Source organism: Podarcis melisellensis (genome assembly GCF_964234715.1).
Source record: "Podarcis melisellensis genome assembly, chromosome: 18".
NCBI classification, from domain to species: domain Eukaryota; kingdom Metazoa; phylum Chordata; class Lepidosauria; order Squamata; family Lacertidae; genus Podarcis; species Podarcis melisellensis.
In genome coordinates this window covers 9,096,009-9,112,796 of record NC_138536.1, presented here as the reverse complement: position 1 = coordinate 9,112,796, position 16,788 = coordinate 9,096,009, and the positions used below count along the sequence as shown (strand labels likewise).

At 48.3% G+C, this 16,788-nt stretch overlaps 2 protein-coding genes across 2 annotated transcripts; both read left to right on the top strand.

Annotated features, from left to right (window-relative positions):
• Positions 1-2,927: 2,927 nt before the first annotated feature.
• LOC309361085 (E3 ubiquitin-protein ligase RNF167-like) lies at positions 2,928-4,304 on the top strand. The gene has a single exon (XM_081896034.1). The coding sequence runs from the start codon at positions 3,283-3,285 to the stop codon at positions 4,198-4,200; it is 918 nt and encodes a 305-aa protein (XP_081752160.1). The 5' UTR covers positions 2,928-3,282; the 3' UTR covers positions 4,201-4,304.
• An 8,806-nt stretch (positions 4,305-13,110) lies between these two features.
• On the top strand, positions 13,111-14,556 carry LOC309361057 (E3 ubiquitin-protein ligase ZNRF4-like). Its single transcript, XM_081896010.1, has one exon. It carries the CDS (start codon positions 13,466-13,468, stop codon positions 14,525-14,527), a length of 1,062 nt encoding a protein of 353 aa, XP_081752136.1. The 5' UTR covers positions 13,111-13,465; the 3' UTR covers positions 14,528-14,556.
• Positions 14,557-16,788: the final 2,232 nt, after the last annotated feature.

Below are 16,788 nucleotides of genomic sequence, written 5' to 3'. Positions count from 1 at the left end.
TGGGAACTATAGTTTGTCATGGTTGTGGGAAATGGTAGCTTTGTGAAAACTACGGTGCGAGGGATTCTTTGTGGGAAAGTCAAGTGCTTTGAATGTGTGTCAAATGTGTGGTGCAGATCTGCCCTTGCTCCCCAGAAGAGGAAGGGTTGAGAGATATAGAGAACAGCAAAACAACTTTGGCAGACAATGGGTTAAAAATTCAAGGAGGGCCGTTTCCTCCCTCCTTCCAAGTTTGGTTCTTCCTTGGAGTGGCAAAGCGGGACCCTTTTCCTCCATAATTGCTCCTCTCTTACTCAGGCATGACAGCATCTCCTCTGCGGCTTGTTGACATTTAAATAAATCAGAATCCGAAGGAGAGAGGAGATTGCCTGGGCAGGGAGGGGAGGCCGGAGGGGCCTGGGGAAGAGGGGAGAGAACCCTCAAGCAGCCGGAGCAGCCGTCACAGGCCCAGCTACCGGGCAAAGAAAGAGCACTTCCAGCTTCTAGACAGGCGGGCATGAAACTGAGGCGGTGGCTAGAGCACAGAAGACATGGTGTATTCACCCTTGGGAGCACCCTGTTAACTGGGGTGGTGTCATGGATTGGCTGGATGCCGAGAAGTGGGGGGGGGGACACACCAGCCTGGGGAGGCCCCAAGGGAAGAAGGCTCAGAGTCCTGGTCAGATGTTGGAAGATTGGGAAAGGCTGTGGAAGAAAGGGGTTAGGTTTACTGCATGTTGTTGTTGTTTAGTCGTTTAGTCGCGTTGGACTCTTTGTGACCCCCTGGACCAGAGCACGCCAGGCACTCCTGTCTTCCACTGCCTCCCGCAGTTTGGTCAAACTCATGCTGGTAGCTTCGAGAACACTGTCCCACCATCTCGTCCTCTGTCATCCCCTTCTCCTTGTGCCCTCCATCTTTCCCAACATCAGGGTCTTTTCCAGGGAGTCTTCTCTTCTCATGAGGTGGCCAAAGTCTTGGAGCCTCAGCTTCAGGATCTGTCCTTCCAGTGAGCACTCAGGGCTGATTTCCTTCAGATTGGAGAGGTTTGATCTTCTTGCAGTCCATGGGACTCTCAAGAGTCTCCTCCAGCACCAGAATTCAAAGCATCCATTCTTCGGCGATCAGCCTTCTTTATGGTCCAGCTCTCACTTCCATACATCACTACTGGGAAAACCATAGCTTTAACTATACGGACCTTTGTCGGCAAGGTGATGTCTCTGCTTTTTAAGATGCTGTCTAGGATTGTCATTGCTTTTCTCCCAAGAAGCAGGAGTCTTTTAATTTCGTGGCTGCTGTCACCATCTTCAGTGATCATGGAGCTCAAGAAAGTAAAATCTCTCACTGCCTCCATTTCTTCCTTTTCTATTTGCCAGGAGGTGATGGGCCCAGTGGCCATGATCTTCGTTTTTTTGATGTTGAGCTTCAGACCACATTTTGCGCTCTCCTCTTTCACCGTTTAGTTTACTGCATGTACACTGTTAAAAGAAAATATTATGAAAATGATGTATAGATGGCACTTAAACCCGGTCAAATTACAAAGATTTACCATACAAATGATAATCTACCGTATGTTGGAAATGTGAAGAAAAAGAAGGTACTTTTTATCATATGTGGTGGACATGTCCTAAGGTGAAAAACTTTTGGGAAAAGATTTATAATGAGTTGAAAAAAATGTTGAAAAATATATTTATTAAGAAACCAGAAGCCTTTCTATTTGGAATATTGGGATTGGAATTGCCCCCAAAAGATGTCAGATTGTTTTTGTATGCCACTACAGTGGCAAGTCTTTTATTAGCCAAAAATTGGAAATCGCAAGAAATACCAACAATAGAAGAATGGTAGATGAAGATGTTGGACTTTTTGGAGATGGCCGACTTGACTGGAAGAATCCGCGACCAGAAAGAAGGGGAGATACAATAGGATTGGAAGAAATTTAAAAAATATTTAGCTAAATATTGTGAAATAAGATAAATAGAAAATTCTTGGAAGTAATAAATAGGCTTAGGGGTAGAATAAGAATGTGTGTAGTAAATATTAAGGATTAGAATATTAATAAAGGAGAAGAGGTTAGTTAATGAAAGGAGTTAATATTATTAGTAATATGAAGTTGGAGAACCGTTATATAGGTGATATAACGAAATTCAGATAGAGAGGGTTTGAGGAAATCAGTTATCAATGTAATGAGAATTAGATATTTAAAGATACAAATTTCCTCTGTGTTTAGTTTTGTTTATTGTGGTGTAATGTGTTTTTCTTTGTTACGTGGTTTGTTATGTCTTTTTTGTGATAAATGTGGAAAATAAATAAATTTTTTGAAAAAAAACAACAACAGAGTCCTGGTCAGAGGGAGAAGCCTGGGAGGAGGAGGAGGGGTCGGAAGCTGAAGAGGCAACAGGGTTTAGTGAGCAGGACGAGGCTGGGGCAGAGAGCAGTCCAGGCTCAGGGCAGAAGATGGGGATGGAAAGGAAGGGGGCAAGAGGCAGAGATGAGACAGGTGGCTAAAGAATCCAAGGTTTCTCTCCCTCCTGCTGTGACCAGTCCCACCAGGTCCAGGAGAGGCATGAAGAGGGTAGAGCAGGGATGAACAAGACAAAGAAGTATCAGATTGTTTGGGAAGGACCCAGGAGAGGAGGAGACTTAAGGAGCTGTGGAAAGGAGGAGACTTACAGCATTCACAACTGCCTTATTGGGGCAAGATCTACCGGGAAGAGTTGCTGAGATAAATTCATGACTATCTAAAGGCTGCTAGCCACAAGCGCTATGCTCTGCATCCATCTGGAGGCAGTTCTGAAAACCAGTTGCTGGAGACCACAGGAAGGGAGGGGGCTCTTGGGTCTTGCTGGCAGGCTTCCCCATTGGGACATCTGGTTGGTCGCTGTGAAAACAGGATGTTGAGCAGGATGCCACCATTGGCCTGACCCAGCCAGGCTCTCCTTACGTTTGTGTGAGAGTCCCATGACATTGTTTGCTCTCACTCCATCTTTCCTCTGCTCACCAGCCAGAGATGTAGTCAGTGAGTGATGTCATAAGGGGCCAGGCAGTTTCCAAACAACTATTGCTGAGAAGGTCGGAGGTGCAAGTGGTGGGAAGTGTGTGGACGGGAGGTGACCAACATCTATGATTGAAAAGCTCTTTTGGAAGCTGGTCCTGGAGAAGGAAGCGTCCCTGTGAGAAGCGTGTGGCTTGCTGTTGGCCTTGCCTCCGTGGTCCCAACCCAGCTCTCCAAGATGCGCAGGTGAGACCTGGATTTCCCACCAAGCTCGCCACCCCACCATCCTTGTCCACGGAAGGTGACCTCCAAGATGCAGCTCTCGCTTCTCTCTCCTCCTTCGCTGGTGGCCTTTTCCCTGGTTCTAGAGGTCACCTTGGCCAAGCCGTTCGTCTACCTGGTCTACACCCAGAACTCCACCTGCCTCGATTTCAAAGCTGTCCCCGCTTGCTTCGGCCCTCCGCTCCCCCAACTGGGGCTCACGGGCTACCTTGTCGAGGTGGTGCCTCCAAATGCCTGCCAACCCCTAGTAGCCCCTCCGGTCCCGAAGACGTCTCCGCTGGGCTACATTGCCCTCATCCGTCGGTATGGATGTCCCTTTGGCCTCAAGGTCTTCCACGCCCAGCAAGCTGGCTACCGGGCGGCAGTCATCTACAACTTCTACTCTGATTTGCTTGTGAGCATGGCTGTTGAGGTAGAAGGTCCGAAGGAGAAGAAGATCTTGATTCCGTCCCTCTTCATTGGTGGGTCAGCCTCCAAGGTGCTGAGGGGGCTGGTGCGTTCTGGGAACGGCACGAAGGTCACGACAGTGGTGCCTCAAGGCTATTACAATCCCTGCTGGGATGATGACATGCACATCTCCGTTTGGGACCCAGCTCACCATTACCTGCAGTTCTGGCCGGGCTACTGCACCCAACAACTGATTGTGGAATTCCTCCGAGAGTTTGGGTTCGTGATCCTCCTGAGCTTGGCAGTCAGCGGCCTGGTCTTCGCCGGATGCTTGAAGTGGTACCGGCGGAGACAAGGCATCAGGGTGAAGACCTTCAGGAGAGGCGACAGCTACGACCTCTGTGTGATCTGCATGGCAGATTACGAGGTGGGAGAGAAGTTGAAGATCTTGCCATGCTCCCATGCCTATCACAGCACCTGTATCAACACCTGGCTCCTCATCCAGCCCAGGAGTGGGAAGACCTGCCCCATTTGCAAGCAGAAGGTTGGCGTTGTGATCTAGGCCCGCCACGCGGGATACCGCTGGATGAAGGGAGAGGAGGAGGAGACGGAAGCAGGGAGGCCCAACACGAAATATCAGAAACAACAAAATTCTCCCAAACATCAGCCGTTGTCCCCTTCCTTTTATTGAGATTCTGTGTTTACATTTCAGAATTAGGTACAGATGTGTGCCCAGGGTTTGGGTGGGTTTTTTCCCCTTCTTCTTTTTTTTTAAAAAAATAATAAATAAAAGTGCATGTCTCTTGGAAGCTCTGGCGGTTTGGAGGAGGTGAACCCAGGTGGATGGGTGACACCTTGGTAAACAGGTGAGATGTCAAATAGTTCAATGAGGTAAGGGCAGTCTGAAAGCACCTGGCTGTTTATATTCCAAATTGGGGGCAAGAAATCCTGCAGTGTGGTGGAAGTGAGGAAGAGTTTGGATTTGATATCCCGCTTTATCACTACCCAAAGGAGTCTCAAAGCGGCTAACATTCTCCTTTCCCTTCCTCCCCCACAGCAAACACACTGTGAGGTGAGTGGGGCTGAGAGACTTCAGAGAAGTGTGACTGGCCGAAGATCACCCAGCAGCTGCATGTGGAGGAGCGGGGAAGTGAACCCGGTTCACCAGATTACGAGTCCACTGCTCTTAACCACTACACCACACTGGCAGACAGTCCTGGGTACCGGTTGTGGAATTTGTGCCCCAAATTCCAAATCAAGCCGTGGTTGGCTAATCCCACACGACTGGCTTGTTGGTGACCACCAGGGAAGAATTCTGTCGGCCTGCTGCAACCTCCCTCTTCGCTGGCCAATAGCCCACCTGAGAGACACCGACTCATCCTTCCCTGTGCTCTGGGGGTGGAGCAAAGCAAATCAAGCATCCCCTGCAAATTGTGGGTGGGTGGTTCACACAGACGTGGAAGAGGTTCAGAAAAGGGCAACTGAAATGATCAAGGGGCTGGAGCAACTCTCCTATGAGGAAGGGTGGTGCTGTGGTCTAAACCCCTGAGCCTCTTGGGCTTGCCGATTGGAAGATCGGTGGTTCGAATCCCCATGACGTGGGCAAGCTCCCGTTGCTCTGTCCCAGGTCCTGCCAACCTAGCAGGTCGAAAGCACACCAGCACAAGTAGATAAATAGGTACGGCTGTGGCAGAAAGGTAAACAGCATTTCCATGCGCTCTGGTTTCCGTGACAGTATCCCGTTGCACTAGAAGCGGTTTAGTCCTGCTGGCCACATGACCCAGAAAGCTGTATGTGGACAAACACTGGCTCCCTTGGCCTGAAAGCGAGATGAGCGCCGCAACCCCAGAGTCACTTTTATGAAAGCGAGTGTGATGGCCTGGGATTCCGATTCAGAGGCTGAACCAGAGGAATCCCAGCCTGCACAGGAGTCCCCGCCTCCAGGGCCGGCTGAACTGGGGCAAGGCCTAGATTCTGAGGAGCCTGCACCTGTGTCAGATCCTCAGGAGCAGGCACCAGGTGAGACCATTCTGGCCCCAGAGGTGCTTGAGGACTCAGTGTCTACAGGTGAGCCTCCTCTGGGGCCCAGTAACCCTTCGGCCTCTCCTGAACTGCAGAGGCTTAGGGCAGAGAGGCGAAGGAACTGGTTGCTCCCAGGAGGAGTGCTCGCCTTAAGGCCAGAGGAGGCGGGGCTCCTGGGGGCCGGGACCGCCCCTGGCCTTAGAAGAAGATAAAGGTCAGTCAGCCCGGTCCCAGGTTGCGGGAGCAACGTCGTTGTTGGCTTCAGACCTTCCAGTGTTCCTGTTCTCTGCCTGGCCTCCTGCTCCTGACCTTCCAGGGTTCCTGTTCCCTGCTCGGCCTCCTGCTCCTGACCTTCCAGCGTTCCTGTTCCCGCCCGGCTCCCAGCTTCTGACCTCCCAGCGTTCCTGCTCCCCGCCCGGCTCCCTGTTTCGGACCTCGCCTCTCATCTGGGGAACTCTGACTACGATCACGGTACCTTCCCCCCGGGACCAGCACAGCGAGTGCTGGACCATAAAGAAGGCTGATTGCCAAAGAATTGATGCTTTTGAATTATGATGCTGGAGGAGACTCTGGAGAGTCCCATGGACTGCAAGAAGATCAAACCTCTCCATTCTGAAGGAAATCAGCCCTGAGTGCTCACTGGAAGGACAGATCCTGAAGCTGAGGCTCCAAGACTTTGGCCACCTCATGAGAAGAGAAGACTCCCTGGAAAAGACCCTGATGTTGGGAAAGATGGAGGGCACAAGGAGAAGGGGACGACAGAGGACGAGATGGTTGGACAGTGTTCTCGAAGCTACCAGCATGAGTTTGACCAAACTGCGGGAGGCAGTGGAAGACAGGAGTGCCTGGCATGCTCTGGTCCAGGAGGTCACAAAGAGGCGGACACGACTAAACGACTAAACAACAACAACCGCCCAGGGATCCTTTACCCTTTTTTTTTTCTTTTTGGGGTTTTCTTGTTTGGGTGGGTTTTTTTAGCTTAACATGGGGGGTGGGCCATTAAGACGGGGCATGGTGAATGTGTGCACAGAGGAAGTGGATAGAGGAACGTTTTCCACCCTCTCTCCCAACTCTAGAACTGGTGGATATTGAGTGAAGCTGATTCAGGACAGATAAGAGAAAGCGTTTCTTCATGCAGTGCAGAGTCAAACTCATTCCTGCATGAGGAAATGAGGGTGGCTTTAAAAGAGGATTAGGGAAACTTAAGGAGGATGATAAACTTATCCGTGATCGCTGAGCAGAGTGGCAACCTGCTCCTTCCACTGCCAGAGGCAGTAAACATTTGGATATCCACTGCTAGGAAGTGTGGCATCACGCTCAGGTCCTGCTTTGGGGCTCCTCAAATCACAGAATCACACAATTGTAGAGTTGTCTGGAGGCGGTTGGAGGATGGATGGCGGTTAACAGATTGAAGTTGAATCCTGACAAGAAAGGAGTACTGTTTTGGGGGGACAGGGGGCGGACAGGTGTGGAGGACTCCCTGGTCCTGAATGGAGTAACTGTGCCCCTGAAGGACCAGGTGCGCAGCCTGGGAGTCATTTTGGACTCACAGCTGTCCATGGAGGCGAAGGTCAATTCTGTGTCCAGGGCAGCTGTTTATCAGCTCCATCTGGTACGTAGGCTGAGACCCTCCCTGCCCATGGACTGTCTCGCCAGAGTGGTGCATGCTCTGGTTATCTCCTGCTTGGACTACTGCCATGCACTCTCCGTGGGGCTACCTTTGAAGGTGACCCGGAAACTACAACTAATCCAGAATACAGCAGCTAGACTGGGGACTGGGAGCGGCCTCTGAGACCACATAACACCGGTCTTGAATGACCTACATTGGCTCCCAGTACATTTCCAAGCAGAATTCAAAGTGTTGGTGCTGACCTTTAAAGCCTCGGTCCAGTATACCTGAAGGAGCGTCTCCACCCCCATCGTTCAGCCCGGACACTGAGGTCCAGCGCCGAGGGCCTTCTGGCGGTTCCCCCATTGCGAGAAGTCATTACAGGGCACCAGGCAGAGGGCCTTCTCGGTAGTGGCCCCCGCCCTGTGGAACGCCCTCCCACCAGATGTTGAAGAGAAAATTAACTACCAAACTTTTAGAAGACATTTGAAGGCAGCCCCGTTTAGGGAAGCTTTTAATGTTTGATGCATTAAAGGTAAAGGGACCCCTGACCATTAGGTCCAGCCGTGACCAATTCTGGGGTTGCGGCACTCATCTCGCTTTGTTAGCCGAGGGAGTCGGCCTACAGCTTCTGCATCATGTGGCCCTCAGGACTAAGCCACTTCTGGCGAACCAGAGCAGCGTACGGAAATGCCGTTTACCTTCCCGCCAGAGCGGTACCTATTTATCTACTTGCACTTTGACGTGCTTGCGAACTAATCTAAAGGCAGCCCTGTTTAGGGAAGCTTTTAATGTTTAATAGGTTATTGTATTTTAGTGTTTTGTTGGAAGCCCAGCCAGGTGGGCAGGGTATAAATAAATAAATTATTATTATTATTATTATTAGAAGGGACCCTGAGGGTCATGCAGTCTAACCCCCTCCAATATCCTTTGGGTCATTTGGTTGGCCACTTTGAGGAAAAGATGTGGGTCTAGATGTGGGTCCAGCAGCCAGGCCCTTCTTATTTCCTGGAGGATCTCTTCTTTTGAGCAAATCATTCTCTGCATCCTTCCATTGTCTTATTTTGCTTCCCGCCTTTTGTTCCTTCCCTGCAGTCCCGGCCTAGACTGTTCCCTCCCCTGCCTTCCCTCTGCATAAACATCTCTTGTTTCGGCGCAGTGTGTGTCTCCATCGCGTTATGTCTCGTCTCCTCCCCCCTCAGGTGTTTTTGCACTTTTGTAAAGAGAGACCAAACAACTAAGCTGCAAACACAGCTCTCTGGGGTAATCTGACAAAAGTTCAGAGTTTTGCTCCTGACAGCTGAAGAAATCAAACACCCTCTCCGTAATGCGATGGGATGGATGGGAACGGATTGGGGACGTGGTGGAGCACGTTTAGGAAGAAGCTTTAAAAGCAAACCACCTCTGCCTCGCAAACTCCTGCTTTCACCCCATAGAACATCTCCATAGGGGAGGGAAATTCGACTCAGTTCACATTTAAAAGCTTACTCCATCCCGGTTATGATTCATTGGGCCAAAGATTTTGGGTATAACATACAGTTGAGTGATTGGATAAAACTATGGAAGGGAGGCTTAAAATTTACTGCATGTAATGCACTAAAAGAAAATGTGATGAAAATGATGTATAGATGGTATATTACACCAGTGAAGTTAGCAAGAATGTATAAAGTTAGTAATAAATGTTGGAAATGTAAGGAAAAAGAGGGAACATTTTATCACATGTGGTGGGAATGCAAAAAGATGAAATGCTTCTGGGAGATGATATATAACGAGTTGGAAAAAATGTTGAAATATACATTTATAAAGAAGCCAGAAGCTTTTCTCTTGGGTATCGTTGGAAACGATATAAATAGAAAAGAATGTAAGCTTTTTCTATATGCAGTAACAGCAGCAAGAATACTATTGGCCCCAAAATGGAAGCAAGAAGAATTACCAACGATGGAAGAATGGAGGATGAAATTAATGGACTATGCAGAACGTGACAAACTAACAGGAAGGATCTGAAACCGGCGGGACCAGAGGTTTACCGAAGACTGGAGTAAATTTACGGATTATTTGAAAAGTATTTGTGACGACCAGACAGCGTTTGTAGGTTTGCAAGAAGTTCTGTGAGGAATAATATTAGAAATATTGCAAAAATGGATAAGGAGATATGATATGTTAAGAGATGTAAAGGCAATAGTAAGCTAGGAAATGCATAAGAAGTGATTAAGACGGTGTTGATGGAAGTCCAATAAGAATGTATTTGTGATAAATTGTGTGGTACGTTTTATAATTTTGTATGTTAAAAACCAATATATATATATATATATATATATGCAGGTTTTGGTGTCCTCGGGTGTCTTCCCGTGTAAAAGTTGGGGTGTCTAGGCGACGTTTCGACGAGGTCTCACTCGTCATCTTCAGGCTGGTGCTTTCGGCTTCTTGTTACTGGAACAGAGCAGGATCTCAGTGTTTGAGTTCCTATAAATACTGTTGAGGGGGTGTGGTGTATAGCCTCCAATGTTCTGGGCAGAGAGGAAGTTCCCAGGCTAGTGTGCCTTTTCTTCTTTTGTTCCTTAATTACTTGAGGGATATCTTGAGTGATTTCTTGAGTGATATCCTGAGTACCACTTAGGTGGGTCATTAGGTGTGGATTAGTTGCTAAAGTCTTTGTGTCTTGACCTCTTGAACTTTGTGAAGAGTTTTTCTGAGAAGATGGCTGTACAAAGTTCAAGAGGTCAAGACACAAAGACTTTAGCAACTAATCCACACCTAATGACCCACCTAAGTGGTACTCAGGATATCACTCAAGAAATCACTCAAGATATCCCTCAAGTAATTAAGGAACAAAAGAAGAAAGGAACAAAAAGAAGAAAAGGCACACTAGCCTGGGAACTTCCTCTCTGCCCAGAACATTGGAGGCTATACACCACACCCCCTCAACAGTATTTATAGGAACTCAAACACTGAGATCCTGCTCTGTTCCAGTAACAAGAAGCCGAAAGCACCAGCCTGAAGATGACGAGTGAGACCTCGTCGAAACGTCGCCTAGACACCCCAACTTTTACACGGGAAGACACCCGAGGACACCAAAACCTGCATTCCTGTACCCGTGAAAATCTACGAAAGCATATATATATATATATATATATATATATATAAAAGCTGAATCCATCCAACATGAACTTTCTTGAAAGTATGAGAACTGAAACATGGCACTTCTCCCAATTTTGTGATCCAGGTCTCCAACCAACCAGTGTGAAATATACGTGGAGTCCTGTAGTCATTTCATGCTCTTTATTGCAGCTTGTAAAACAGTGATTGAGTTGCCCCCCAAACCTCAGGCTTTTATATACATTATTTACACAATGAGTCCCGTCTGATTGGCTGATTAACTTCCTCCTGGAGCCTGATTGGTCTTTTCCTGCAGGCCAATCAGTTGTTGCATTCTAGGATCCTACTTGCCTATTGCTCTAGGATCCAAGCTTAGTACATAACACAGTGTTTACAAAAATTCTCTCTGTCCTGCACCCCTCTCCCCCAAGCCTTTGGCTCCAAGGCAACTTTGGAACTCCCTGCCTGGAGAAGCGAGACTGTCTCCCTCTTTTAATTTTAGTATTTTTTTGGAAGCCGCCCAGAGTGGCTGGGGAAGCCCAGCCAGATGGGCGGGGTATAAATAATAAATTATTATTATTATTATTATTATTATTATTATTATTATTATTATTATTATCTTTGTTATCCTCCTGCCAGCAAGTGAAGACTGCTTTATTCCGACAGGCTGTGGGGGACTGGGTGTTTTTTAAGGAAAGGGCTTTCAAAAATAGTATTGGGCTGCCTTTGCTATCTGCGTTTTAACAGATTTGCTTTTGTATTGCTTTGCTTCTGCCACAGTAATTGATATTTAGCTATTATCTTTTGTATGTTTTTTAGCTTTCTGGACTTTATCCATGTTTTAATTTTTAAAGGCTTCCTTGGGGTCCTTGAGTCTGGGGAAGAGCTGGGATAGTAGCTAAATGTAGCGACAGCAACAGGGGAAAGCATGCATAAAAATACATATTCTGGTGAAGATAACATACAAAAATGCGTTAGCAGACATTGCTTGCAAGAATTGTCTTGTAGTTAGTCAAAACTACATATGGAAAAGTGCTTATTTGGAGAGGATTGTTAAACGGATAAATAATTTTCAAAGCCAAGAAAATCGCCAGATATGCCAAGCTGATGGCTACAGTGATCTTGGAAAAATAACATTCACTGTATATGAAATTAAAGAATGCCAAGCCACGTGAAAAGAGTCTGGAGGTCCTAGCACTTGTCTAAATTTCAAACCGTGTGGGGTTTTCTCCATAGTTGCTATATTCTGACGCAGAGATTTTTAAAAAGGCAAATCTGCAGATTGCTGCAGAAATTGCTGGAGAACTGGTTATAAGACTGGAAAAAAGAGAAATGGAGAGGGACTGAAATGGATAGTTTGTTCTTCTCTGAGAGGAGTTGAAATTCCTTAAGAGACCCTCCCCATAAACCAATCATGGTGCGGCTGGGTGCTGATAAAGCCCCACCTTGTTTCTGTGATTCTAAGATGTTTATCCCACAGAATTTCTGACTTTTCCAGAAGAGTTAGCAAACCCTCCTTGTGTCCCAATTTCCCTGGGACAGTCCTGGAATTATGAAAAGTGTTATGTACTGGAGTTCTCACCCTGGGCCAGCGGGACGATACTATAGTTTTCACTCAGGTCCGCATATGCAAATAAGGAAATGAAAGTGACGTTCAGTGATTGGGTAGTTACAGAAAGTGGTTACTGTTGCTTTGTAGTTGTTACAGTTACGTTGTAGTGGAGCTCTATATAAGCAGGTTGGCTGAATCCTTCAGTTCAGTTCTGTTCTGGCCCGTGAATAAACAAGAGCTGTTTGAAGAAACACTGTGCCATCTGATATGTTCACCCACAACTTAACAAAAGCTGTCCCTGCTTCCGATTTGATCACGAATGTCCCTGTTTCCCCCCGCCAGCGCTGCCACCACCAAGCTTAGTCTTGCTGGCCACATGACCTTAAAAAACTGTCTGCGGACAAATGTCGGCTCCCTTGGCCTGAAAGCGAGACGGGCGCTGCAACCCCAGAGTCGTTCATGACTGGACTTAACTGTCAGGGGTCCTTTACCTTTTTTTTGAAGGGTCAGTTAGGGGGGTGAGTGAAAAATGCCCCTGTTTCCACCTGAGGGATGTTGGAGGGTATGAAATGTAGAGCTAATTCAGAATGTGGCAGCTAGATTGATGACTGGGAGCGACTGCCAAGACCATATTACACCGATCCTGAAAGTCCTTCATTGGCTCCCAATATGTTTCCGAGCACAATTCAAAGTGTTGGTGCTGACCTTGAAAGCCCTAAATGGTCTTGGCCCAGGAAAGCCGAAGGAGTGTCTCCACCCCCATTGTTCTGCCCGGACACTGAGATCCAGCTCCGAGGGCCTTCTGGCGGTTCCCTCCCTGCGAGAAGCAAAGTAACAGGGAACCAGGCAGAGGGCCTTCTCGGTAGTGGCACCCGCCCTGTGGAACGCCCTCCCATCAGATGTCAAGGAAAGTCATCCCTTCAGATGACTTTTAGAAGACATCTGAAGGCAGTCCCCTTTAGGGAAGTTTTTAATGTTTGATGTTTTATTGTGTTTTTGGTGTTCTGTTGGGAGCCATCCAGAGTGGCTGGGGAGGCCCAGCCAGATGGGCAGGGTAGAATGGTAGATTATTAGGCTGAAAGGGGGTCCTATGCCAGTCCAAGGGGGAATCTGGGCAGAGTTATGGGATGGTTGGATGAGTCAATCTGCAGCTCTGCAGGAAGAACAGGCTTAGTGAACTAACTCCTAGAAGCCATGGGGAGGGGAGAGAGACAGGTGTGATGGTTGAGAAAGGCAAGACGGTGAGGTCACAAAGGGCCAGGGAGAAAGTTCTAGGAGGCCACTTGGAGGAAGTGGCTGGGATCATTTAGGAGAAGCCAGCAGGCCCAGCCTGTTGAGAGGGCAGAGGGAAAGGGGAAAGCACCTGGTCAGATCTACCTCTCACCTCTGCCGCAACGCTTCAGTCTCATGGAAACGCAGGTCAACATCTTGAGGAAACAGCTCCTCTTCTAGAGACTTGCAAAGCTCCCCTTCAAGCCAGCCCCAGTTGCGTTGACCTTCCTGGTAGGATTCAGCACAGCCCTAAGATCTCTGAAAGCACCACCAGCTATGCGACTTCTCTTTCCGCCACCTTCCCGCGTGGTTGCCATGTTCCTGGTCCTCCAAGTCCAAGCGGGGAGAGCCTTCATCCGTGCCGTCCACAGCCACGACTCCGCCTCCCTCGATTTCAGGGCCCTGCCCGCTCTCTTTGGGCCCCTGCTCCCCACGGAAGGGCTCACGGGGTCCCTGGTCGAAGCGAGCCCCGCAAACGCCTGCCACCCCATCGAAGGTCCACCCAACACCTCTTCAGCCTTCATAGTGCTCATCCGCCGGTACAACTGTTCCTTTACCACCAAGGTCCTCCACGCCCAGCAAGCTGGCTTCCACGCTGCCATCATCTACAACGTCGACTCCCAGACGCTCGTGAGCATGGTGAGAGAGCCAGACACCATGCATCACATCCATATCCCTGCTGTGTTCACGACAGATGTGGCCTCAAGGATCCTGAAGCGGCTCCATGGCGCCGGGAAGCTGAATTCGGTGGTCCTGATGCCCGAATACTTCCACTTCACCTGGAAGGTGGCTTCTGGGACCACCCGAATTTCCTCCTCGCACCCCTGCAGGTGTCACATCCAGCTGCCCGGGCCCTGCTCTCAGCTTTCACTTCTCCACACTTTCTGGTTCTTCTGCATCCCGGTGTCCGCCTTGATAGCCGCATTGCTCATTGAGAAATACCTGTTGAGGTGCCACAGGTGGAAGGTGGAGAGAAGCTTCCGCCTCCAAGGAAACAGGGGGGAGCTGCTCACCTTCTCCTTCCCCAGCTCCAGGTACCAGGAATGCGCCATCTGCTTGGAGAAGTACGTTGAGAGGGACAGCCTGAAGGTCCTTTCCTGCTCGCATGCATTTCATAGCAAGTGCATCGACCTCTGGCACATCACCCAAGCCAGGAGCAAGACCTGCCCTCTCTGCATGCAGAGGGTCATGGTGGTCACCCGTTTGCAAGCGGTGAGGCTGTGGAAAGAGGGGGCCGCGAGGGACAGCCGCCGGACCCCGTGGCCCAGCAAAGCCAGAACCGCCGTGGACCAACGAGCCTGCCTCTTGCTCCCCCAGCAACTCCCTTCCCGGTTCTGAAAAATATAATAAAACCAAGAATGAGGAAAGGGTGGTCCCTCCTGTTGCAGTGACCAAGGAAGGGGCAATAATCAGCCATGGAGGGCTGGAGGAGGATGTGGAATATGTGGAGGAGGATGTGGAATATGTGGAGGAGGATGTGGAATATGTGGAGGAGGATGTGGAATATGTGGAGGAGGATGTGGAATATGTGGAGGAGGATGTGGAATATGGGGAGGGAAGGGAGAGAGAATGACCGGTTTCTCTGTTACACTGATAAACCCCAAAAGTTTGGCCGAAACGGGAGTTCTGCTCAGAGCTTATTGGCAACCAGAAAGGAAGGCAAATGACTGACCCATGAGGCAGTGGGGGTGGGGGAGAGAATGGATAGGAAATAATGACAGTGCAGGAGATTGCCGCAATTTATTCTGCTCTGCAATGTAAGTGGCAAAAAGGGGGGCCTTTCTGATGAGGATCAGAAAATACAGAGTGTTTACTTGGCACCCGACCAAAACACGGCAGCTGGAAGGTGATTATTTTATTTATTTGGTTGCTTGGTTGGTTTTTCAAATTAAAATTTTACAGAGATATATCCAACATAAATCATAAAAACAAGATTCCAAGGAATCTCCTGAACTTCCATCCTCCCCTTTGTGGGTCCTATTATTAGTCAATTCCTCCCGCATCTTTTATGATCATCCAAACCCTTTACCCTCTTCCATTGTTTCCAGAATTCAACCTTAAACGACAAGTTCTATTCCAATCCTACTAACAGTTTTAACTGTTTACAACAGTCTTTAAGGTAAGTTATAAATTTCCCCAGTTCTTCGTTAACATTTTGGTCCTCCTGATTTCTGGAACTTCTGGTCATTTTAGCCATTTCAGCATAGTCCATCAACTTCATCTGCCATTCTTCTTTGATAGCGACTTTATCTTCTTTCCATCTCTGGGCCAATAACATCCGCACAGCCATGGTTGCATACATAAATAGTCTTTTCTGCTCACTTGGGATCTGGGCACCTAGAATTCCTAAAAGGAAGGCTTCAGGCTTTTTTATATATCATTTCCCAAAATCCTTTTACTGACTTATAATTCCACCACATATGGTCAAAGGTGCCTTCGTTTTCCTTACAATTCCAGCGTACATTTGAGCATGTTTTATACAGTACATTTTTGCTAATTTAAGGTAAAGGTAAAGGAACCCCTGACCATTAGGTCCAGTCATGACCGACCCTGGGGTTGCAGCGCTCATCTCGCTTTATTGGCCGAGGGAGCCAGCATACAGCTTCTGGGTCATGTGGCCAGCATGACTAAGCCACTTCTGGCGAACCAGAGCAGTGCACGGGAACGCCGTTTACCTTCCTGCCAGAGCAGTACCTATTTATCTACTTGCACTTTGATGTGCTTTCGAACTGCTAGGTTGGCAGGAGCAGGGACCGAGCAACGGGAGCTCACCCCGTCATTGCAGGGATTCGAACCGCCGACCTTCTGATCGGCAAGCCCTAGGCTCTGTGATTTAACCCACAGCGCCACCCGCGTCCCTTTTGCTAATTTACTAGCAGTTAAATACCATCGGTACAACCTTTCCATATGCAGCGCATATATATTTTCTTGCAGCGTATAACATGCCGTGAACTTTAAATCACAATTCCATAACTTCTCCCAAGCTGTAAGCTGTATGTTGTGCCCAAAGTCTCTTGCCCAGAAAGTGATTCTTTTGCTGCAACTCCTGCATTGCAGAGGGTTGGAATAGATGACCCTTGGGTGTCCCACTTTGCAAGCCTATGATTCTATATTGCTGGTTTCTTGACTCCCATCACCCCTGACAGTGGTCCAAGCTTTTTACCCTCCCCCCTCTCTGTGTTTTTTTCTTTCTTAGAAGTTTTTTATTATTATTATCAATGTAAAAATGCGAAAAAACAACAGAGAAAATGTAATCAAAGTTATGAATCAAAGGCAGGCATCCACAAACTTGGCCCTCCAGGTGTTTTGGGACTGCAATTCCCATCATCCCTGACCACTGGTCCTGTTAGCTAGGGATGATGGGAGGTGTAGTCAGAAACAGCTGGAAAGCTGAGTTTGGGGATGCCGGATCAAAGGGAGCAGTACAAAGGATGTACCATATTTTTCGCTCTATAAGACGCACCAGACCACAAGATGCACCTAGTTTTGGGGGGAGGAAAACAAGAAAAAAATATATTCTGAATCTCAGAAGCCAGAACAGCAAGAGGGATCGCTGCGCAATGAAAGCAGCAATCCCTTTTGCTGTTCTGGCTTCTGGG